This window comes from Lagenorhynchus albirostris, chromosome 12, assembly GCF_949774975.1.
Source record: "Lagenorhynchus albirostris chromosome 12, mLagAlb1.1, whole genome shotgun sequence".
Taxonomy (NCBI): domain Eukaryota; kingdom Metazoa; phylum Chordata; class Mammalia; order Artiodactyla; family Delphinidae; genus Lagenorhynchus; species Lagenorhynchus albirostris.
In genome coordinates this window covers 49,531,675-49,556,953 of record NC_083106.1, presented here as the reverse complement: position 1 = coordinate 49,556,953, position 25,279 = coordinate 49,531,675, and the positions used below count along the sequence as shown (strand labels likewise).

At 38.6% G+C, this 25,279-nt stretch overlaps 2 protein-coding genes across 3 annotated transcripts in view; one reads left to right on the top strand and one right to left on the bottom strand.

Moving 5' to 3' along the window:
• The window catches only part of SESN1 (sestrin 1), a 107,364-nt gene extending 105,232 nt beyond the window's left edge, over positions 1–2,132 (bottom strand). The window contains exon 1 of one of the 2 annotated variants that reach the window (XR_009543759.1): positions 1,452–2,132. Coding sequence is in view for 1 of the 2 variants with exons in the window: in XM_060167400.1 (XP_060023383.1) it covers positions 1,452–1,730 (279 nt within the window). In the remaining variant the exon portion in view is untranslated. The remainder of the gene's footprint in view (positions 1–1,451) is intronic. The other variant, XM_060167400.1, reaches the window with a different exon arrangement.
• A 1,007-nt stretch (positions 2,133–3,139) lies between these two features.
• CEP57L1 (centrosomal protein 57 like 1) overlaps positions 3,140–25,279 on the top strand; it is a 60,887-nt gene continuing 38,747 nt past the window's right edge. Inside the window, exon 1 of the mRNA XM_060167457.1 lies at positions 3,140–3,201. The gene's annotated coding sequence lies outside the window, so the exon portion shown is untranslated. The remainder of the gene's footprint in view (positions 3,202–25,279) is intronic.

Sequence of the window (25,279 nt, the reverse complement as noted above, 5' to 3'; positions counted from 1 at the left end):
GTATACCAACAGTAAGGTAAGGAACAGAAAGACTATAAAAATTGAACACACAAATTCAAACAAAATGTATCATACAGGCCTACATATACATTCCACCCTCAGCTGTACAAGAGTATGTACTTGATGTGCATAATGATGACCCCATTATGAAAAAAACGGTTGTTGTAGTCACTACACTAAAAGATAGAGAAATAACTTTTGATGCTCAAAGAGGTAAACTTCAAGTACTAGAATAATTCCTCTCTAGTAACTCTGGATAAATATAAATTGTAACTATTGTTTCCACAGCGTTTGTGAGAAGAAATATCCAGAGATCTTAGAGTCTTCATTTTATACACATTCTTATTTTTCTGTTGCTTTAAACTGAATTCAAACCAAAATAGAAAAACTGTTCATCTTAGCTTACATATATACCCAAGTAAATTATAAATTTAAAAAACTTCTCATACTGTGACTTTGAACACATGTGGATTGAGTAATTTAGACTGATAAGCTTAAAGACCATTTCTGACAATTCTTAATATCTAAAAATCTTTCCCTTAAAAAAAAACCTTCTAATAAATCTTCTAATAAAACAAGATAAATTGAATATGTACAAACAGGAGAAAACTATAACATCCTTTATCCTTTGCACTCACAACTTAAATAGGTATATATGTGAAAAAAAAGAATCAAACAACTTAGGCAAACACAGAGAAAGCTAGTTAAGTAACTGACCATAACAGCCTACCATTCACTCAACCTGAATCCAATTCTTCAATCTGCAGATGTCAGCTCCTTTATAACATGGGCTTTTATTATTTTATATAATTCTTTCAGGAAAAAAAGGTTGCATTTAGGGAACAGATTCTCGGGTTTTTTGCTTTGTTTTTAAGAACAAGAGGAAATTGTTTCACCAGTTATCTCGAACAAGCTGACTAGGAAATATTTCTTTATCATTTTAGAGGGTTTTAAACGTGAAACTTTCCACAGAGAACACTGTTTGTAGCAATGTGAAAAGCATACTGGCTACACTTCCCAACAACACATAAAAATGAATATAAGGAAAAGTAAGTATTTATTTGTAATTAACTGTAATTTTCACATATTTTGCCCAGGAGGAATGCATTTCTTTTAAAATTTTTTTATACAGCAGGTTTTTATTAGTTATCTATTTTATACATATTAGTGTATATATGTCAATCCCAATCTCCCAATGGAGGAATGATGCATTTCTGCTAATACTCTCTAGAAAGACAATACTTGTTTAGTTGTATTTGAAAATTACTTTTACTTTAGTTCACCTTGTCCAATTTTAACCCCAAATTCAATGTTTTACAAAACAGTTTAAATTTAAGATGTTGAGTGGTTCAAATTATAACAATCTATTTGAAGCAAATACAAAGTGAATATCTGCAAGTAAAACTTCACATTACTAGATAAACAGTTGTACTTATAATGTTATTTCTTACCTGGACGCTCTTCAGAATAAACTCACTTTTCTCTCTTACATCTTTAAAGGGACACCTCTTAGAAAGCATAAGCAGATGAGCAAGAAGCTTATTCAACCCATCCAAAGAAACAGCATTTGAAAGGCCGTCTGCTGGACGATAAGGTGTCTCTTTCACCAAACGAAGACACTCGGTTTTTCTCACAATGATCTGCCTAATGTTTTCCAGTGCTGTCTCTCTAGTAGTTGAATCTCTACTGCACAGTCCATCCCATCTCACTTCATTCTCTCCTTCAGCCATGACAATTGGAGTTTTTTCTTTGCTGTCTTCAGTTACCTTTCAGCATGTCCCCCAAAGCACTTTGCATTTTTTAAAACGAGAAATGTAAGAATAAAATCAGAGAACTCGAATCGTCATGAAAACATACGTCTGGGTGACATTTGGAGGCAGAAGTGTCTTCGATCTACAAGATAGAGCTCGCCCTCTCCTTCTGCCCGGAGGGGCAGTCTTCTGGTCAGAGACTGAGAAAAAAAGTTGGAAAGTTGAAACCTTACAGCGCTGGCTTTGCTGGACAGGCAGTGTCGGGAAAGTGTTCTCCTCCGTCTCTCGGCGTCAGCGGATATCCTCACGTTGTGGAGCTGTCAAACCCGTACTCTGCCCAAAAAGGCTGGTAACAGCTGAACGCTCACCAGCCATTCGGTGTTTTTTGTCTGTGCAGCCACGGTGTTCTCGGGAGCGTTCCCATTCCGCCCCTCCTCCGGCACCAGTCCCCGCCTTCCGCAGCTCCTCCCTCCCGGCCAGGCGCTGGCTGGGAAGGCTTGCCGAGCCCTGGCTTGCTGGCCCCGGCGGCCAGAGACCCTGGCGCTCCCGGGTGGTCGGCAGCCTCGTGCAGCCGCTGTCTCGGTGGCGGCGTTGGGGGAAATCGTCTCCGGCCTGCCGGTTCCGGACTCCCCGGGCAGACGCCGTTTCTTTTCCAATCCTTGCGTCCTCGCCCACCGCCCGCCAGGCCAGACAGGCACAGGGCGGCCCCGCAATCCCCGAGCGCGGGGCTGGGGAGCGAAGCTGGTGGAGCGGCTGGGCCCGCGGCGCAGAGCCCGCCCCTTCGCCCAGCCCCATCGGTGGAGCTCGGCCCAGAGGGCGGGAGCGGGGAGGGAAGATGGGGTCCTCACCCCCAGCCCCTCCCCTTTCTCCGCCCGGCACGAACGAGGAGCCGCCCCCGCCCCTGCGCCCTGTTCCCCGCCCAAGCAGACGCGACCCGCGGAGGCAAAGCCATTGGAAAAAACCCCGCCCTCCCACAGGCTACCTCCTAGACCCCAAGTCCGCGCGCGGCCGCCAACCGCTGCCGGCCGTTACGCTTGCGTGACGGCGGGCAGCGCGCATGCGCCTTAAAAGGCAGTTAAGCTGCGCCGGGGGGCGTTTTATGTGCTCTGAGGTTTGGATTCTTTGGCCTGAACAAGGGGAAAGGAAAATAAGGGACAGCTGAAGTACATAAGCACGGCAGAGAGTGTAGCACAGACGTACACCTGGAAGTTCTTGAATTTAAATTTAAGGTCAGCCTAAAAATAGAAACGGTCTCTTTATTACGCTAAACCCAGGTTTAAGAAGGCAGGGCGTACTCGCATTGACTTCTGGGAAGTATAGTTTTGGTGCCCTCGGCGCGTTCTGTTTGCGACAGAAACTACCGCCCCCGTGAGCCACTGCGACGTAGCCTGTGGCGGCCTGCGAGCCAAGGGTTAGCGTTGACGGAGAACCGACTGAGAGCGTCGGCTTGGTGAGCATTGTGGGCTTGGTTGCCACTTTTCCTTTGACAGGATTTTTCCTTCATTTCCTCTGGGATTTTAGAAACCAAGCCATCTAGGGCTGTATCCTTAGTCCAGGGACTTATGTTAGTAATCTATGTGGGAAGGACTAGTCCGGGTGCCCAATCCCGAGGGCGCGTTGAGGCGAGAATTTGGGAATGGTTGCTATCCTGAGGGTCGGAGGGTGCAGCATAAGGCCAGGGAAGGAGGATGCTGTGGAACCGGGTGCTCCGCGCTGCTGCCTCTACTTCCGCTCTCTCAAGTGGGCTCGCGCGGCATGGATTAAGTACCCCTATGCAATTGCACCTGTTTGCCATTGCACAGGGTTGTGGTTTATTTGCTCAGTCAAATGTCACCGCAAGCCAGGCTTTCAAAGAGAGTTGTAAAATCCCTTTTGTATGAGACTAAAGGAGAAAGAATCCTCGGTATTCCTAAATATGAATTTTTGCAGGCTTTAAGGATACAATATGAAAAAAGACATAAAAATCTCCAAAATTTAGTATTTTTTAAAGATTCAATCATTTGTTTACAAATTACTGTTTGATTTTAAAAAGTCATTCCTCTTGAGGAAAGTCGACGTTTGAAGTGTTGTCAATGGACTGAAGACCAAATTAGGTTTTAATCCTTCACGTTGCAAAATAGATGTGTTTCTTAAAACTTAGCCTTGTTAGGTACTAAGTATGCAACAGTGGAAAAGACTGTTATCTAGTTAAACTAATGGTTAAACATACTACACATTACACACATTAAACATATAGTACTATATCATTGGGATGGCTAGAAAGATCACTTAGCCCAGTCTTGGGAAGTCAGGGAAATCTTCATCTCAGGGAAAGAGGGCCAAAAGAACAGCATATGGTGAGGCCCTGAGTGAGAGAGAGAAGATAATTTCAGAAAACTGCAATAAGCCAAAATCATACATATTTTGAGAGGGATAGCTTTTTGTGTATTGATGTACTTTGAAGCAGCAAAGAGAAAGGTACTGTGAATTTTCCAGATAGTTTCTCAAAGTCATCTATCCTTGAACAGATTTATAGTTCTGATGAATTGGTTTAATTTGGAAAGCCTTTGACATTCTAATGTTACTGGTTTAAAATCAGAATTTTAAAAAATGAGAACTTCTTATGAGTATGATTTCAAAAACCAAAAAAGCCATTCCTTTTTTTTTTCTTTTTGAGGGGCTCATCCTCCTTTGTCCAGCCCACAAAGGGTAGGGTAGTTTCCTTTTTTTTTTTTTTTTCTTGCGGTACGCGAGCCTCTCACTGTTGTGGCCTCTCCCGTTGCGGAGCACAGGCTCCGGACGCGCAGGCTCAGCGGCCATGGCTCATGGGCCCAGCCGCTCCACGGCATATGGGATCTTCCCGGACCGGGGCACGAACCCGCGTCTCCTGGATTGGCAGGCGGACTCTCAACCACTGCGCCACCAGGGAAGCTCATAGGGTAGTTTCTTAAGTCCGAGTTTCCTTTTTGCTATGTAATTGAATATGATCTCATTCATAGCCATGGTTTTGCCACCACCTATGACTCTTAAATGTATAGCTCCATCCAGCTTCACCTTTCAGCTTTCTTATATACATCTTCTTGATATTTCTTGGATATCTCAAAAGTACCTCAAACTTAACATGCCTAAAACCAAATGCATGGTTATCACCTGTGAATCTGATTGTTTTCCAGTGTTCCCTACTTCACTTTAAGACACTACCATCCACTTATGATGAAAATTTGAAACCTAAGCATTAGTACTATTTTTTTAATAAATTTATTATTTTTGGCTGCGTTGGGTCTTCGTCGCTGCGTGTGGGCTTTCTCTAGTTTCAGCGAGCGGGGGCTACTCTTTGTCGCGGTGCGCGGGCTTCTCATTGCAGTGGCTTCTCTTATTGTGGAGCACGGGCTCTAGGCGCGCGGGCTTCAGTAGTTGTGGTGCACGGGCTTAGTTGCTCCGCGGCATGTGGGATCTTCCCAGACCAGGGCTCGAACCCGTGTCTTTCTTAATGTCCTTCATACCTCTGTATCCAAATTATTATTAAGACTTATCAATTTTATCTCCCAAATATCCCTCAAATCCATCCTTTTCTATGCATCTACATAAGCACAGTCTTTTCTAAACTGCCATAATCTCTTGCCAAGACCATTGCAATAGTGATTATTCACTCTGGCCTTTCTCCATTAGTTCTCCAAACAGTAGCCAGAATAACTGTTTCAAAATTCAGATTTCTCTTAAAACCATTTAGTGATGTCCTGCCTTAATCTTAAAGGGAAAATTTCTTTATAAAGCCTAATGTCATTTGGTCCCTTTCCACCTTTCCAGCCTCACTTAGTCTACCAGTCTCCACCTATCTGTGCTTCAGCCATACAGATCTTTCTTCAGTCACTGGTTCTCATATTCCTTTTTATCCATTTGTTCACTCAACAAGTATCTGTTGAGTGCCTACTATATAACAGGACATTGAGGTTATACTACTGAGCACAATGTACAAAAGTCCCTACTCTCATAATCTTACATTCTACTAAGGAGAGATAGACAATAAAAATGTGACATATATAGTAAATGAAGACAAATGCAGTGGAGAAAAATAAGAACCAACTCAGAAGGGGGATGGAGAGTGCCAGGTTTTGGGAGGCAAGGTTCACTTTTAAATAAGGTGGTCAGAGAAGACCTAATCAAAAAGGGTCATTTGAGGGGATCTGAAGTAGGAGGAGGAGTAAGTCATGCAGATGCCTGGAGGAGGAACGTTTCTGTGAAGAGAACAGCCGGTGCAAAGGCCTGCGGGTCCTCACATTTGACAAATAACAGTGTGGCAGGAGAGGAGAAAAACATGAGGTCACAGAGGATGGAGGTCATGTAGGTGATTGAAAGAACTTTGACTTTTTTGATTGAGATAGGAGGCCATTGCAAGGTTTTGAGCAGATGGGTTGCATGATCTGACTTTTTAAATTGATTACTTCTTTTAAATTGTGTTGATCATGGACCATGGAGAAGCAAGCGTAGAAGCAGAGACACTAAATAGAAAGGTAAGGTAATAGTCCAGGTAAAAGATGGTAGTGGTAGTGGGCCAGGGTGATAGCAGTGGAGGCAGTGGGAAGAGGCCAGAGTCTGAATATATTATGAAAGTATAGCCAACAGGTTTGCTGACAGATTGGATATAAGGTGTGAGAGTAAAAGAGTCAAAGATGATTACAAGTTTTTAGCTTGAGCAACTAGGAGGGAATTACCATTCAGTGTCATGGGAAAGTCTCCAGATTTGTGTGTTGGGGTAGCAGGGTAAATCAGGAGTTTGGTTTGGCCGTGTTACGTTTGAGATGCCTCTAAGACATTACAGTAGAGGTGTGGAGCAGGCAGTTTGATAAATGAGTCCAGAGATGAGGGTAAAGATCTGCCTATAGATATAATTTTAAGCTTCACAGTAGTGTTTTGATAGTAGATAAACACCGAGAATAGCTGGTATCACAAAAAGAGGCACTCCATGGAGTTTGGGTCGATTTGGATTTATCTGCAACTATGCAGGATTTGCCAGTGAACCGAGAGAAAAACCTAGTGTGTGGCATCCTAGAACGCAAGTGAAAGTGGTTGAGGAGGAAGGAATGCTAAGTTATGTTAAATGCCGCTCTAGGTCAAGTGAGATGAGGATAGCTGATCACTGCATACAGTTACGTGGAGCTCACTGAGGATCTTGAGAGCAGTTTCAGTGCGGTAAAGGGTAGAAAAGCCAGAAGGGTGTTTTATTTGAGAGAATAGAAGACGAGCTAGAGACAGTGAGTATGGTACTGTTTTCTTTATCCAGACTGTTCCAGCCTAGTCTTTGACTCCTGTTCCTGTAGATCTTAGCTGAAATATCACTTTCTGAGAGTTTCCCTGATCTGATTAAATGCCCCTATTGCATACTCTTATTGTGCCGTATACTTTACTTGCTAATAAGTTACAAATGTAGTTTTACGATTGTCAGTGTGATAATTTGACTTAAGTGTATCTGCTTCTAAAGCTTAAGCAGGCCAGAGCAGCGGCTGTGCCAGTTTTTGCACATCTTCAGCTCCGAGTACAGTGTCTGACAGAATGAACTTAATAAATACTTGACGAAAGAATGAATGGAAGAAAAATGTGATGTCAGAATTTTCAAAGGTGTTGCACATTTACCTGTTGTTTACAAAAACACAAGATAATTAATGGATGGAGGAGGATATTTTATAATGAAAACATTTTAGAAAATTAGTCTTAAAAGAGAACAAAACTGGGACTTCCCTGGTGGTCCAGTGGGTAAGACCGCGCTCCCAATGGGGGGGACCCGGGTTTGATCCCTTGTTGGGGAACTAGATCCCACATGCATGCCACAACTAAGAGTCCTCATGCCGCAACTAAAAGATTCTCCCATGCTGCAACTAAAGATCCCGCATGCCACAACGAAGATCTCGTGTGCTTCAACTAAGACTCGGCACAGCCTAAATAAATGAATAAATTTTTTTTTAAAAAAGAGAGCAAAACTTTTATTGCTAGTGAGTTGTAGTGCACACCCTCATGAAATTGGATTTGCTGATATCTTTACCATGTTCCTGCATGTCTCATCCTGTTATAAGATAGTCGCGCATATTTACGTAGAGTATAAAGTAGAGGATATCCTCTACTTTATACTCTACGTAAAAATGCGCGACTATCCTCTACATTCATTTATGCTTTAAATGAATAGTGCTCTAGTCAATAGTGCTTTCCTCTAGTCAAGGAAAAAGCTGACTGGCTGGTCTCCGACAAGAGGCTTTCACTATGAAATTCATCGATTAATTGACTGTAAGAAAAACAGGGCTTCTAAGTCTTGTGCACTTACAAACACAATCTTTCTACATGCACCAGAGTTTGTGAGATACACACACACACACACACACACACACACACTTGACTGATGAATTTATCAGGATGCCAGTTTATTGATATACTTTGAGATATTTGTCAAGTAGATAGCATACTGATTCTCTGACTAAGGGGTTTTCTGTTTAGGAAGATTATATGAGAAATCAGGTTGCTTAGGAGCTTGGAATCACAACAAAGGAAATTAGATGTATGTTGTGGTCACTTAATAGCATTAAGCTCTGAGAACCTCTACAGTAGAGCTTAAATTGCCTCCAATTTCTGCCCATCTGAGTTAAATTTTTCTATTCCTGACAGCTGTTCTTTTTGATGAAAACATTCTGTCTTTAAATATGTTAAAACATTTATATTGTAGCCTAGTCTCTGGTCTTAGAGCCATTCTGTCTCTATAAGCTAACTTTGCATATATCTGCTCTGGTCCATTATGTACTGATTTATAGTTTAGCCTTCTGAAGGTAATATTATTTCTAAGTTTTTGTAGGCCCCACATATCACAGGGGTGTACATTGATGTTAAGCTCAACAATGAGGTCTGAGCTAGAGATGTATTATAACTATCAGCCTATTAGAGTATTTTGTTTTATTTTGCTTTTAACTTACCATGTCTGTGTGCTTACTGCGGTTCAGGCAGTCTGTTAAATGCTTTGCACTTATATTATTTGGCCCTTACATAGCTAAAAAAAAAAAAGAAATGCTAGAGTTCATCCAAAGCTTACTCTTAACCATTATGTTAGTGTTATACTATAACCATGGGAGCAAATACAATTGGCTATGGTGAGGATGCAGAATAAGAGCCACGGTAGTTTGAAACTGACCAGAGAAGGAAGGGAATAACCAGGAAATGGGCAACCAGGGTTGAAAATTTCAAGAAGAAATGACTAGTCAATATGGAGAATGCTACCAACATGTCTAGAAGGCTAAAGTTACTGAATGGTTTGACAGTAGGTAGTCTCTGTTACCCTATAATATATGCATCTGGTGTATATTCCCATATTAATATTGAATTACTATGCTGTATTGAGATAAAGACTGATTGACTTGGGTTGGCCTAGGGTAAAACCATGCTGCTCCCTGAAGATAGGAGAGTCTCTCCTAAAGGGCTGGCATTTCTCTTGTTCACTTCTACCAAAAATGTAGGTTCCAGATCAGGAAACTACAACTTGGATAAAAGGATTTAAGTGGGGATAGGTAACTCTGGATCCTTCTGGGTTCTCTTTCCTAGGTTTAGTCTTTAAGGAGGGGATATGGTAAGCATGGATTCTTGGGTGGTGGGTGCTAAAATAGTGCTCACCAGTTGAGGGTAGATCAGGAACTATGATAGAACAGGGCCTAAAAGCCCCAGAGAGAAAATCCTAACTTTTAAGATTCACTGCCTGGTTACTTTTTTGGTGTCTGTGCTTTCTTCTCTTTTATTATATTTTGACTTTGGTAAAGTCTTATTTAAATATCATAACTTTATCTTTGTTGTATCAAGATATATAGGGGAAAGAGTCATAATCATAGATCTGACAAGGCTCTAGCATTATAAGGGGAGCAGCACCCTTCTCCCAGTGAGGCCAGTGAGGAGGGACAGCGATAATGAGATCTCCAAGGGGAAAGTGAATATTAAGGACAAGAACTGGAGCTTGTAGATTTAACTCATAAGTTCCTCTTCTGCATGTAGAGATTCTTCTTCCATTGTCAACCTCAGAGGATCTGAATTTTATTTATTAAAGAAGGCAGTGCCATTTTCCTATCAGAAAATGACCTTTTTCAGTGCACTTACAGGGGAATGGAGGAATGAAAGCCTGATATTTGCATTCATTTGTCGAGTATTTATTGAAAACCTAATATGGACAAGCTCTATGATTGGCACTAATTATACAGCAGCATAATTAAGAAGCTGCCATTAAGAACTGCCCTTAAGCATACAACCTGCATGGAATGTAGACTGTTCTTTGAAGAAGTTTGGCTGAACAGCGAGGGATAGAGATAGGATAGTAGCTGAAGGACTGTGTGAGTGATGATGAGAGAAGGGTGATGTTTAGCAGGTAGACTCAATGGGATTTGGTGACTGTTTGGATCATGGAGATAAAAAAAGGAAATGCCTGGGGGACTACTATCCAGATGGTAAGGAGTAACTCCTTCCATTAATCAGAGTATGGAATATATTAGGAAGACCAGTCTTGGATGGAAAGATACTGAGTCCAAGTTTGCACATGTTAATCATCTTCTTTGAGGGACTTATGAGTCATTCAGGTGAACAATGACCAGTACTGCTTATGAACACCTTCTGTACGTGAAACCCTAACTGTTCTTTGTGAGATGTAGCTGTAGATTCAAATAGTGAGAAGAGCATGGACCTTGGAGTCACAGTATCTTGGGTATGAATCCCAACTTTACTTCTTACTGGCAGTGTGAATTTGGTCAGTTATTTAACCTCACTAACTTTGAATGTGGGAGATGAAATAGCCTTAGTTTTCTTACCTGTAAAGGGAGGATAGTACCTGCCTTCCCAGGGCTGTTGTGAAGATTTAATGAGATAATATAAAGTTTTAGATTAGCAATTGGCACTCAAGAAACAGTATCATAAATCACAGCAAGATCCTTTTTGACCCACCTCCTAGAGAAATGGAAATTAAAAAAAGAATAAACAAATGGGAGCTAATAAAACTTAAAAGCTTTTGCACAGCAAAGGAAACTATAAACAAGACGAAAAGACAACCCTCAGAATGGGAGAAAATACTTGCAAATGAAGCAGCTGACAAAGGCTTAATCTCCAAAATATACAAGCAGCTCATGCAGCTCAATATCAAAAAAACAAACAACCCAATCCAAAAATGGGCAGAAGACCTAAATAGACATTTTTCCAAAGAAGATATACAGTTTGCCAACAAACACATGAAAAGATGCTCAACATCACTAATCATTAGAGAAATGCAACTCAAAACGATAATGAGGCATCACTTCACACCAATCAGAATGGGCATCATCAAAAGATCTACAAACAATAAATGCTGGAGAGGGTATGGAGAAAAGGGAACCCTTCTACACTGTTGGTGGGAATGTAAATTGATACAGCCACTATGGAGAACAGTATGGCAGTTCCTTAAAAACCTGAAAATAGAACTACCATATGACCCAGCAATCCCACTACTGGGCATATACCCTGAGAAAACCATAATTCCAAAAGAGTCATGTACCACAATGTTCATTGCAGCTCTATTTACAATAGCCAGGACATGGAAGCAACCTAAGTGTCCATCGACAGATGAATGGATAAAGAAGATGTGGCACATATATACAATGGAATATTACTCAGCCATAAAAAGAAACAAAATTGAATTATTTGTAGTGAGGTGGATGGACCTAGATAGAATCTGTCATACAAAGTGAAATAAGTCAGAAAGAGAAAAACAAATACCATACGCTAACACATATATATAGAATCTAAAAACCAAAATGGTTCTGAAGTATCTAGGGGGCAGGACAGGAATAAAGATGCACACGTAGAGAATGGACTTGAGGACACGCGGAGGGGGAAGGGTAAGCTGGGACAAAGTGAGAGAGTGGCATGGACATATATACACTACCAAATGTAAAATAGATAGCTAGTGGGAAGCAGCCGCATAGCACAGGGAGATCAGGTCGGTGCTTTGTGACCACCTAGAGGGGTGGGAGGGAGATGCAAGAGGAAAGGGATATGGGGATATAAGTATACATATAGCTGATTCACTTTGTTATACAGCAGAAACTAACACAACAATGTAAAGCAATTATACTCCAATGAAGATGTAATAAAAAATAAAAATGAAAGAAACAGTATCATCAAAATGATCATCTTTATGTAAAATAGTACTTGTCCTTCAACTTGATTGATATTAATGAAATATTTATAAGGTGCTTTGTGGTTGAACTGAAAAGTGTTATTTTGTATGATGCTACTATTGTTGGCATTCTCTAAGATTTTATAATGAGATCCTTGAATTATATTTCATTTTTCCCAAATTTACAACTTAGCTTTAATAATATTTTATATTTTAAGCTTCTTAATTGGGGAAAGTTGCTATAAGTAAAAATATGGCAATTATGATTTTTCATAAAACAGCAAAATGAGAGATTACTGTATTTCTGAGCAAGGACTCCATGTCCAGCTTTGTTATAGAAATTTTTAAAAACACCATATTTCATCTGTAACATATCTATATGATATAAAAAATGTAAAGAATGTATATTTCAAGAAAATATAATTACCAATCACATAAAATTTTATTTAATGTGGTACAGTTTTATACTGCTTAATTCAGAGCTCTTATTTTTATAATGTCTACCTTATTTTTCTAGCCACAAATAAAGTAAATAGATATTATGGAATTTAGAAGAACTTCTCCAGGTCGGTAAAACTGAGTGGTTCTTTTTTTTATTGTTGAGTTTTAGGAGTTCTTTGTATATCTTGGACACAAGTTCTTTATCAGATATGTTTTTTGCAAATACTTTCTCCCAGTCTGTGGCTTGTCTTTTCATTTTCTTGCCAGTGTCTTTTGCAAAGCAGAAGTTTTTAATTTTAATAGAGGCAAACTTGTCAGTTTTTCTTTCATGGGTTGTGCTTTTGGTATCCTAAAAGTCATTGCCAGACTCAAGGTCACCTAGATTTTCTTCTATGTTATCTTCTAGAAGTTTTATAGTTTTGTGTTTTATGTTACAGGTTTATGATCCGTTTTGAGTTAGGGTCTTTTTGGTGAAAGGTATAAGATCTGTGCCTAGATTCATTTATATGTTAAGAAAGTTTCTGCTGGATCTGAAATTATTAATTACTTTGATCAATAATATTAAAAGGTGACAGAAACTTTAAAAAAACAAATAATATACTGAATATTCACAACTATATAAGTTTTGTTCTTCAAAACTGTTCAGTGAGCGAGAGGCTCGAAGTCAGCCCAAAGATGGGGCCAGGGAGAGCTTTATCTGAAACACATCAGGAGACTGGACTAACAGCTCCATTTTAGTGCCGCTCTACTGTTATCTATTGTTAACATGTGCAGTTGGCTGAGTGCTGTATGTGCAAATTGTTTGGGGAGACTTCCTACAATTAGGAATATTTTACTTCAATTAATACACCCTGTTATTTGTTCACATTGCTATTTCTTTGCTACTTTGCCTAGTCATACAGGCTTGCAAAAATCCACCTGTGGTTTCTCTCCAATAGTTTCACTCTTTTATACTGTGAAACAATGAAGCCATCTGAACCTTAAATATCTCCCTATATTTTGACTGACTTCAATTTTGTTTTTAAAGGAAATTTTCCTAATTATCTGCCATTTAGTAATGTGAATAGGTTTGCCTTGAAATACTTGGTTTTTCTTACTTTGGCTTGTTGGGAAACAGTTTATCAACCAATTGTTTATTATATGTGTACCTTGGTGTTTATGTGTTGCCCAGATGAATCATAAAGGCTTTTAAACGTTGAATCTTTAGATTTTATTTTTAAGGTGTCTGTAACAAAATTGATTTGAATTATGTTCTTTTAAGCCTTAAAACACCTACTTTCTGAAACACTGTCATACATACTATTCTCAGAAAAGAATTCTTTTTCTTTTTTTTGTGTTATTTTGCTTCTATCTCTCAAGAATAAATGAATGAACCACTTAAATCAGATTTACCCTTTTAATATTTTCTCCAGTTCCTCTGTCTTTGATGTTACCAGATTTACTATAATATGCTTTGAATGTCTAAATCTCCAGTATTTCTGGCATACTTTAATAGATTAAACAATTTATTGTTTTTTAAAAAAATCTAGGGCTTCCCTGGTGGCGCAGTGGTTGAGAGTCCGCCTGCAGATGCAGGGGACACGGGTTCGTGCCCCGGTCCGGGAAGATCCCACATGCCGCGGAGTGGCAGGGCCCGTGAGCCATGGCCGCTGAGCCTGCGCGTCCGGAGCCTGTGCTTCGCAGCGGGGGAGGCCACAGCAGTGAGAGGCCAGCGTACCGCAAAAAAAAAAAAAAAAACTATATTCATTTTGCCCTTATTTAAATATTTGTGAGCCGACTCACTATATGTATGTGTGTGTGTGTGTATATGTATGTATATACACAATTTATGACATGTACATATATATGTGTGTGTGTGTATATATATATACATATACACACACATATATATATACACACACACAATTTATGACAAATTTTATAGACCAATCTCACTGCTGGCTTCATTCTTTTTTTTCCTACTCTTATTTTCCTTATCCACATATTTTATGTGAATATATACATATATAGAGGTAAGGTATTAAAATTTTGTGTCATTGTGTCATTTAAAACTTTAAATATTTCAAACAAAAAGAAAAATAAGAAAAATATAATAAAACCCTTTTACCTACCTCTTGGAATGGATAAATTGTTAATATTTTGCTTCATTTGCTTGCTTCATTCATTTAATTATAAAATCTAATCTTTTTATTGAAGTATAGTTGATATACAATGTTATATAAGTTACAGGTGTACAATATAATGATTCACAATTTTTAAAGGTTATATTCCATTTATAACTATTATAAATATTGGCTATATTCCCCATGTTGTACAATATATCCTTCTAGCTTTTTTTTTTTTTTTTGGCTGCGTTGGGTCTTCGTTGCTGTGCATGGGCTTTCTCTAGTTGCAGCAAGCAGGGGCTACTCTTCGTTGTGGTGTGCGGGCTTCTTATTGTGGTGGCTTCTCTTGTAGCAGAGCATGGACTCTAGGCATGCGGGCTTCAGTAGTTGTGGCACGTGGGCTCAGTAGTTGTGGCTTACAGGCTCTGGAGTGCAGGCTCAGTAGTTGTGGCGCATGGGCTTAGTTGCTCCGCGGCATGTGGGATCTTCCCAGACCAGGGCTCGAACCCATGTCCCCTGCATTGGCAGGTGGATTCTTAACCACTCCACCACCAGGGAAGTCCCCTTCTAGCTTATTTTATACATAATAGCTTGTACCTCTTAATCTTCTATCCCTATATTGTCCCTCCCCCTTCCCTCTCCCCACTGGTGACCACTAGTTTGTTCTCTATATTTGTGAGTCTGTTTCTTTTTTCTTATATTCACTAGTTTGTTGTATTTTTTAGATTTCACATATAAGTGATATCATACAGTATTTGTTTTTCTCTTGGGGTACATGTATCTTTTTGGATTAGTGTTTTTGTTTTCGTTTTCAGATATGTACCCAGGAGTGGCATTGCTGGGTCATATGGTAGTTCTGTTTTTAGTTTTTTGATACACGTCCATACCATTTTCCATAGTGGTTACACCAATTTACATTCCAATGAACAGTGTACAAGGGTTCCCTTTTCTCCACATCCTCACCAACACTTGTTTTTTGTGTTCTTTTTGATGATAGCCATTCTGACAGGTGTGAGGTGATATCTTATTGTGGTTTTGATTTGCATTTCCCTGATGATTAGTGATGCCGAGCATCTTCCTCTTGGGAAAAATGTCTGTTCATTTCTTCTGCCCATTTTTTAATGGGGTTGTTTGTTTGATGTTGAGCTGTATGAGCTATTTATATATGTTGGATGTTAACCCCTTATTGGTCATATCATTTGCAAATATTTTCTCCCTTTCAGTAGGTTGTGTTTTTGTTTTGTCAGTGGTTTCCTTTGCTGTGCAGAAGCTTTTAAGTTTAATTAGGTCCCAATGTTTATTTTTTGCTTTTATTTCCTTTGCTTTAGGAGACAGATCAGAAAAAAAAATATTGCTGCATTTTATGTCAAAGAGTGTTCTGCCTCTGTGTTCCTCTAGCAGTTTTATGGTTTCTGGTCTTACATTTAGGTCTTTAAACCATTTTGAGTTTATTTTTGTATATGGTGTTAGAGAATGTCTAATTTAATTCTTTTATAATGGAAGGAAAAATTACGCGTGTGGTGGAAGTGCCCTTGGCAATGTAATATATTGTCTTTGTGTTTAAAAAAATTTTACAAAACAGACATCTTATGATATGTCATTGTATAACTTGCTTTTTTCACTCAATAATATATTTTTCAAAGCTTATCTATGTAGCTAAGTGTAGATTTAGTTTTTGAATTTTAGCTGCTCTATGGTGTTTCATTGTATGAATATGACAATTTACTCATTTCCCTGTTAATATATATTTAGATTATTTTTTCATTTTTTTCTATTGCAAGCAAGGCTACAATGAACATCACTATACATATCTCCAAATTAACATATGCCATTTTCTCTAGGGTTCATTCATAAGTACTAAGAAGTGGAATTGCTGAGTTATAGAGTATATACAGCATCAGAACTTTCAAATTGTCTTCCAGAATTTTACATCAGTTTACCCTCCCACCAGCAGTGTGTGAAAATTTTCATCTCCCCACATCCTTGTTATATATTGACAGGTTTTTATGCCAACCTAATGGGTATGAAATAATTTTTCATTGTTGTTTTAACTTGTGTTTTCCTGATTACATTGTATTTCCTGAAGTTGAGTACCTTTTTGGTTTTTAGCTATTCATATTTTCTCATCTGTTAACCACTGTTAATATCTTTTGTCCCTTTGTTAATTGAGCTGTTTGGTTTTTTTCTTAATGATTTGTAGAATAGGAGTTGTTTCTGTAATTCAGATACTAATCTTTTATCTGTTATATATGTTGCTTTTTAAAAAAACTTTGTCAATTGTGTCTTTTGTTGCATAGAAATTTTCATTTTAGTACAGTTTTTAATCCCTTTTCCTTCTCCTTGTTGTAAATTGTCTTGTTTGTTACAACATCTTTCTTACCCAAAGTCTGAAACATATTCTATATTTTCTTCTAAAAGAGTTCTGGTTTGTTGTTTACATGTAGGTGTTCAGTCCAGCTAGAATTTATTTTTGTCTTTGGCATGGAGTGGAGATATATGTTTATTTTTTACAATATGGGTAGTATGTTACCTCAGCACAAATTGTGACTGGTTAATCCTTTCCCCATGAAAATGCCCTCTTTTTCATAATACCAAATTCCTATATGTACCAGAGTCAGTTTCTGGACTCTTTTCTGTTCATCAGTCTGTTTGTCTCTCCTTACGCCACTGCTTTGATTACTAAAACTCTATAGTAAATTTAAGGACTTACAAATTTTTATTTGACATTATCCCAGTGTTTCTAAACTCAAGATTTATGGCAAAAGCTTAAGTAACATTTCAACATGTTTGTAAATTTGCTTCCCTTTTATTAGAATTTTAGAAATAGATGAAAACTTCAAGATTACTTAAGTCAACCCTTTTATTTTATATAGAGAGAAAGTTGTAGAGAAGTTAAGCTACTAATTAGGATGAGGTCACAGGACTAGGTAGAACTCCGTATTATTGCCACCATACCAGCAAATCCAAAAGTAATGCCCCATCAGTAAGTAGCAGTGCTTTGGAGGAGTCTCTGACCCCAGGTATTTAATGTTCCTCACTTTTCTCATTTTGTTTGAACCTAATTGTATTTCCTTATATTCTTCTGTTCAAAAAAGGATAGATAATGGCTGTGAAACTTCTCTTGTGATATGTTCTTTTTTTTAGACTTTATTCATTTAGAACAAATAAGAGACAAATTCTGTTTCTTGCTCTAAAATAATTTTATGCCAGTTGTTTGAATTCTGTTACTCAATTTTACTGTCTCTTCTATGAACCCTCCTTATTTCATGAGTTGTGTTAATGAGAAAAATTATAGTATCTACCAAATAATTTGGTTATATCATGATTCTGTCAGGTACTTTTGAAGGTACACTACAATTTTGGGGTACCATTTAGTCAGATACACCAGAGTAGTTATTTACTAAATCAAGTGAACTTAAATGCATGAATACTACAATCTTTAACCCTTGTTTTATAGGACAGTCTCTTTACTTCTCTTCCTTTATCCTCCTCCACTGGAAATATGAATTTCTATGTATGCAATACGGATGCTTTAGACAATTTTCTCTTTATTTCTGTTACCAGTTGTTATTTTGTTATCAATTACTTATCTCATGATATTTTGATAACTGTCTTCCGTGTAGAGCTGCTTTGAAGATTCTGTATATAGACATTACCTGAAGTCTGTTCTGTGGAACGCTGATTTCTCAGGAGGACCCCCAAAAATGTTTTCTGTTGCAAATAAGTTTGGGAGATACACGCTCTATCTCTGTTTTGAAAAATTCAAAATGATAGTAGAATGTTAAATATACTGATAAAATTTGCTGGTGAAGAAGTTGGTTAATGCTGTTTTACTAATTTCCCCAAATTAGTTTAATTTTATTTGCCTGGAAATCTGTTTAATTTATGGAGTAACTCCAATTAATATCCTATAAAACTAGTATTCTGTAGGACACATTTTGATAAATACTGTATAAACCATAGTGAGTTGTAGATCTATAATCTTTAAATATTTAGAATAATAAGTATATTTCCTTCTTTTTATTTCTTGTCACATTATCTTTATAATTTGTTTCCTTCCTTTACAGTGTGGCTCATCCCCTGTCACCCAATCATTCCCTTCCTCCAAGCCAAATGTTTTTATTCATTTAGCTGATCTTTATTGAGCCCCTAGAGAGCACATGTTAGAAATACAGAGATGAATAAGGTGAAGTTCTGGCCTCGAAGACCTAACACACTGATTTAATAGAGCAGAGGAACCCCTATAGGGGATAGCCCCTCACATCTTTGTGCAGCTGTAGAGATCCATGATCAGCACTTTGCATTTACTTATTTAGTAGCATGAGAAAAATGTTCTCAGTGTATGGTTTTATGAAGAGTTTATTCATTGAATTTAAGATACCAGAGATTGTAAGGCACAGCATTACTTTATGTGCCACAATGAAAGAAAAAATGTTGCCAAATATAATTTAAAGTTGAATCCGGATTTCAGAGAAGTAGAATGTATGCATTACATATACTAATAAATGTTTGTTAACTATTAGCCTTAGATGTGTTTCATTTTATGTATTTCTACATTAATTGAATCAAGTGCAACAAATGCTTATTGAATGACTATCATTTAATAAGGCCAGTGGATAACAGAGTAATGAATAAGATATGGTCTCTGCTCTTAAGGAACTACAGAGGAAGGCAGATGTGTCCAGACCTTGCTAAAATAAAACTAAGTTTCTTAAAGCAATTTAATTAAATCACACAAGCTATAATTAACAAATATGTTAAAGCTAATGCTAAATTAATGACAGTTGATGGCTTTGTAAAAGTTAAAAATATTATAGATTGGAGAAATAGTCTCAAGACATGGTGAGAATTGTGAACTTTAGGACTTCGTCTTAGTCTAAGCAAAGCTCCAGTAATGTCTTAATTTAAAATAGCTCCAGGAGGGCTTCCCTGGTGGTGCAGTGGTTGAGAGTCCGCCTGCCGATGCAGGGGACACAGGTTCGTGCCCCCGTCCAGGAAGATCCCACGAGCGGCTGGGCCCATGAGCCATGGCCACAGAGCCTGCGTGTCTGGAGCCTGTGCTCCACAACGGGAGAGGCCACAACAGTAAGAGGCCTGCGTACTGCATTAAAAAAAAAAAAAAGCTCCAGGAGATCAACTCGGTGCTTTGTGACCAGCTAGAAGGGGTGGGATAGGGAGAGTGGGAGGGAGACGAAAGAGGGAGGAGATATGGGGATATATGTATATGTATAACTGATTCACTTTGTTATAAAGCAGAAACTAACACACCATTGTAAAGCAATTATACTCCAAAAAAATGTTAAAAAATAAAATTGTTCCAGGCAATTTGACAGTATGTATCAGAAGCATCAAAACTGTCTTTAACTTAAGTTGTATCCTAATAAAACTTTAACTTGTATCCTAATAAAAAAAATCGGTAATTTACATAAATATTTATCTACTGCCACTAAAAGAACCCTATACTTTAAAAGAATATTTAATGATACAAGAAAATGTTTATCGTATATTGTTAAGTAGAAAGGCAATTTACATAAACATTGTATGATACAATCCTAACTTTGGTTAAAATAATAAAAGATTGACTTAATAGATACCAAAGTATTAATAATACCTTAACAATCTTAGATTGCTAGAGTTTATAGTGATTGTTATTTTCTTCTGTCATTCCCAAATTTTGTAGAATGAGCGTGTATTACTTTTGTAATCGGGGAGAAAAACAGTATATATATTGTTTTCAGTTTTTTGTCAAACCTCTTTCCAAATACTCTCACCCTAATCTCTCAGCTAGCACAGTAAAATATTATGGATTTATATATAATGTAAGTATAAGAAGTTGTTAGCAGTATTCATATACATAAGAATAATATTATTAATGATTGAACTTATCAGTGCAAATGCCTTTGGCCGTGCCTTTTGGTTTTGCTGTGCTACAACCCTTGTATACCTTTCAATGGAATGTAGTCTGTGGCAATAGGAAGTTTTTAGTTCGAGGTCGAAAGGAGGCTGAGTCTGTCTTAGCTAAGGCTCATCTGAGCTGGACTGGCAAACTTGCCTGGTTACCATGATGAAAGCAGCATTGGAGGGTCAACCCCAATTTTTGTGGGATACCAGATTAGTAGTAGTTTAGAGCAAGTTCAAAGGCCCACATTGGTTAGGCATTGCATTTATTTCTCCTCAGACTATGCCCTCTTCCTCTTTCTCCCTCCATGTCTAGCACAAAGTCTGGCACATGTTAGGCACTCAGCAAATAGTGTTGGAATTGAAGTGGGATGAAAACTGAAAATTATGCAAATTCCTAACATTACTGAAAAGTCATCTCAATCTTAAATGAAGTGAGTTATGCTGACACAGTCACAGGTGTAGTCTCTATTTGGATGCAAGAGAAGTTCTTAGGAACAATAAAGATATCTCATGTTTAGCCATCATAATAGGGTCTTCTCTATGCCTCTTGTAGTTTGGCTGCTAGTGGTACATTGGGAGGCCCTCAACACTTTCAGCATTTGGCACAGCTAGCTAGAAGTAAAGGATGAACATTGGAAAGTAATGAAGAATTGGAAGCTATAAGAGGAAGGTCATACAAATTTTCATAGGTGCATTTTAAGTAAAATGTATTTTAATTATCTTAACTAAGCTTCTGCCTCAGCTAGGCAGGAATATCTGGTTTGTCCTTTTTCCCTCTGTGCTATTCAATAACATATGCTATTTCTCATGTTAAGACCTTAACAGCTGTGCCAACAAGTCCGGTTTGGAAAAAAGTAAGGGCTTAATGGTGTCTCTTTACAGATCAGCCTGTCAACAACTCTGTCCATCAACAGATTACTTCAGCCCTTTAGAACAGTTGTTCACTTCAGACATACATGTCAAAAGTTGGTGTGATTAAGATACTGCAGCTTGCTAATAGGAATAAGAATTGGAATTATAAATTTGGAGCTCTGGATTCTAAGGAGACAAACATGGGTGTGTTGCTTTTTGAAAGAATAACTCAGGCACTACTGTTAGTGACTAGAGCCCTCTTTTGTCTGAATGGCATAGGCATCGTCCTTTTACTTCACATTGAGATGACTTGTCACTAGGATTTATCTTAGAACTCTGCATGGCTTTTAGGCCTTTAATTCATTTCAGTTTAGCAAACATTTATTAAGTATTGAATTAGGTGCTAAAGTTATAAAGGTGACTGAGACTTGATCCCTGTCCTCAAGGCTTTCAGTTTAATGGGGAGGACATGAACAGATTATTTCAATATAATATATTAAGTATATAGGTATGCAAAGGGGAAGCTTCATGGACAGATTAACTGATAAACTGTGTGTTGCATAATGGGTAAGAATACTGTAGGAAGAGAATACAATATGAACACTAGAAATGTGTTCACTCAGTATAGGCAGGCAGGAGAAAAGAATTAGATTGATAGAGAACGGGTCATCGAGGCCCTGAGAACATGCTTGATCTTTATCCTGAAGGCAGTGAGGAGTCACTGAAGAGTTTTAAGCATTGAAGTGACATGGCTGGATTGTAATTTTAGGTAGATCACTCTAGAGGCAGAGAAGAGTATAGTTTTAGTGGGACACGATTAGTGTCAGGGAAATCATTTTAGAAGGCCATTGTAGTAGTCGAGGCAAAAAATGATGAGGGCCTAGGCTAGGGCACCTAGTTAGTGGTGGTAAGGATGAGACAGTATAGGTGATTCAAGAAGTGTTTTAGGTGTTGAAATCCTCAGAACTTGAGGGTTGAGAAGTAGGGGGATGATACTATTAAGTGAGATTAAAAATCTAAGAAGAAGGGCTTCCCCGGTGGCGCAGTGGTTGAGAGTCCGCCTGCCGATGCAGGGGAAACGGGTTCGTGCCCCGGTCCGGGAACATCCCACATGCCGCGGAGCGGCTGGGCCCGTGCACAGTGGCCGCCGAGTCTGGGCATCTGGAGCCTGTGCTCCGCAACGGGAGAGGCCACAACAGTGAGAGGCCCGTGTACCGCAAAAAAAAAAAAAAAAAAAATTTAAGAAGAAAAAGTTTTTAGGGAAATGATGATATATTAAGTTTCAGATATGAGTTTGAGGTGCCTCTGGGACATCTGAGTGGATGTTAACTTTTAAAATTCAGAGAAATGGTGGTCAGTACTTGATAAGAAATAAATTATCATCTTGAGTAGATAAAAAGCAAATATATTAGGGCAACCCCCAACGTAATATTGTCGCTTGAGGAGGGCTGTGTGTAAAGAAGGCTTTAGGTATAAAAATTGGGTTTGTACAGCGGCAGTGTAAAGTTACTATAAGTAAGTTAAATATTGTAGGGAATGGAGCATTCTACTTTGTGAAAAGTCATCTTATATACCATTTATAGACTACTGTTTGGAAACTTCATAGTATGGCATGATATTAGAACAGTACTGGATATAGTTTAGGTTTTGATAGTTCAAAAGGGACTTTTGGATTTTGTTGTTTCTCAGTATCATTATGGACATCAATGATTATACTAACAAAATTTTGGACGTGATATTCAACGTATAAAGATTTTTAGATATCAGTAAGATTTGCCGAGTGCTAACTATGAGTCAAGCTCTATTCTAAGAACTTTGTATTGATTCATCACATATAATTCTCTGAAATACGTATATAGACTTATTATTCCCATTTTATAGGTAGGGGAAAACCATGGAAAGTTTAAGAAACTTGCCTTAGATCACACAGGATTCACCCCCAAGGAGTCTTGCTGCAGGGCCCACCTCTTAGCCACTATGCTATACTGCCTTATCAAACAGTACAGGTTACAAGTACCTTTGCTCATCTGGGAGAATGGAAATGCATTATATAAACAAAAGTCCCTGTAAAGGTAAAATTTCTAGAAATGTAAAGCGGTAAGAACTTCAGAAATAGTTTAATGTCAAGAATGTGGTGTGTGTGTGTGTGTGTGTGTGTGTGTGTGTGTGTGTGTGTGTGGAGAGAGAGAGAGGAATTACATTGCTAGTTAGGAGGAATGAAAACCTGACATGTCAGAAAAATTTGGGAAACAGAAGTACAGGAAGTTGAATTATTACAGGGAGGGAAGGGAAGAATTTATGTCAGAGATTAATATATATATAAAGGCTAAGTTATAAGGAAACTGAAACTCCGAGAAAAGAATGATAAAGAGTTTATCACTTCTACTTCTACCACTGTATATTTACATAATACTTTATATTTTCCAAAGCTAAGAGAAAGGAAGTAACAACTAAGATTACATGCTATGTAAGTGTCAGAAACAGGAAAGAACCCAGGTCTTACAACTCAGTCCATTACATCATATTCCTTAGTAGAACCATGCAGATTCAGTCCTCAGATCCATAGAAATGGAGGGGGAAATGCCTCAGCAAAGAATTAGTCATCATTGCTAAATCCAAGAGAGTAGCAATAGCAACAGGGATGCAATGGTAAAGAATGAACCAGTAATGCTATAATCGAACAGATTGCCAAGCTTCTAGAATCTGATAAATCTTTCCTGTTGATTGATGTATATGACAGGAAAGTCACCAAAAGAAAAGTACTTAGGTATATGAATAATTGTTTTTCTTTCTATTCTTTTTTTTTTTTTTTTTCGGTATGCGGGCCTCTCACTGCCGTGGCCTCTCCCGTCGCGGAGCACAGGCCCCGGATGCACAGGCTCAGCGGCCATGGCTCACGGGCCCCGGCGCTCCGCGGTACGCGGGATCTTCCCGGACCGGGGCACGAGCCCGTGTCCCCTGCATGCGCAGGTGGACCCCCAACCACTGCGCCACCAGGGAAGCCCTTTCTTTCTATTCTTAAGAATCTGCTGTTGGTGGTTACCCTCAGAGAGGGGAAAGCAGTAGATGTGGTTGGGAGTCAACGGTCTAGGAGTAGAAAAGTTATTACTTTTTATTTTGTGCTTCTCTGTGCTGTTTAAGTTTTGTTACCTGTGGGTATACTACTTTTTAAAAAAACATGTTAATAGGAGTTTCTGTATAATTGGATTATGGGCCACTTAAAAAAAATTGTTTCATTAAATATTACATAGTACATAAACCGTGCTAACAAACTTTATCCCAAGAGTTACCAAGTAGCTTGACATTGACTCAGAGTGAATTTTCCACAGATCCACATAGAAACAATATTTTTTTAAAAAACTTTTCTTTTTTAAAAAATTCTTATTTATTTTTTGGCTGCGTTGGGTCTTCATTGCTGCATGTGGGCTTTCTCTAGTTGCTGCACACAGGGGCTACTCTTCGTTGTGGTGCGCGGGCTTCTCATTGCGGTGGCTTCTCTTGCTGCGGAGCACGGGCTCTAGGCACCCGGGCTTCAGTAGTTGCAGCACGTGGGCTCAGTAATTGCGGCATGTGGGCCCTAGAGTGCGTGGGCTTCAGTAGTTGTGGCGCACGGGCTTAGTTGCTCCGCGGCATGCAGGATTTTCCCGGACCAGGGATCAAAACCGTGTCCCCTGCATTGGCAGGTGGATTCTTAACCATTGTGCCACCAGGGAAGTCCCGAAACAATATTTTTATAACATGGTTGGAACATCAGTGGCACTATAAAACCATTATTCTCTTGTTTCTATGGGAAAGTGAATATTAAATTGTAGGTAGGGATGTGGGAAACTTTACTTTCTACAGTCTTAGAAAAATCCCTATACTCATGTATATACATATATGTATGCATTTACTCCTGGGATAGGAAATAGCTTTCCTGAGTGAAAGAGGTACTGTGGCAGGGAGTGGCAAGAGTGAGATTCAAATTAGAATTCTTTTATCAATTGCTCTAGACAGATTGCGCTGTGAGAGGGATTTTGAGGACCTTCATCTACTAAAAGTAGGGAGAAGCCAGCAGTTTGGCTGTATAACTAGTTTATATGTAAGTCACA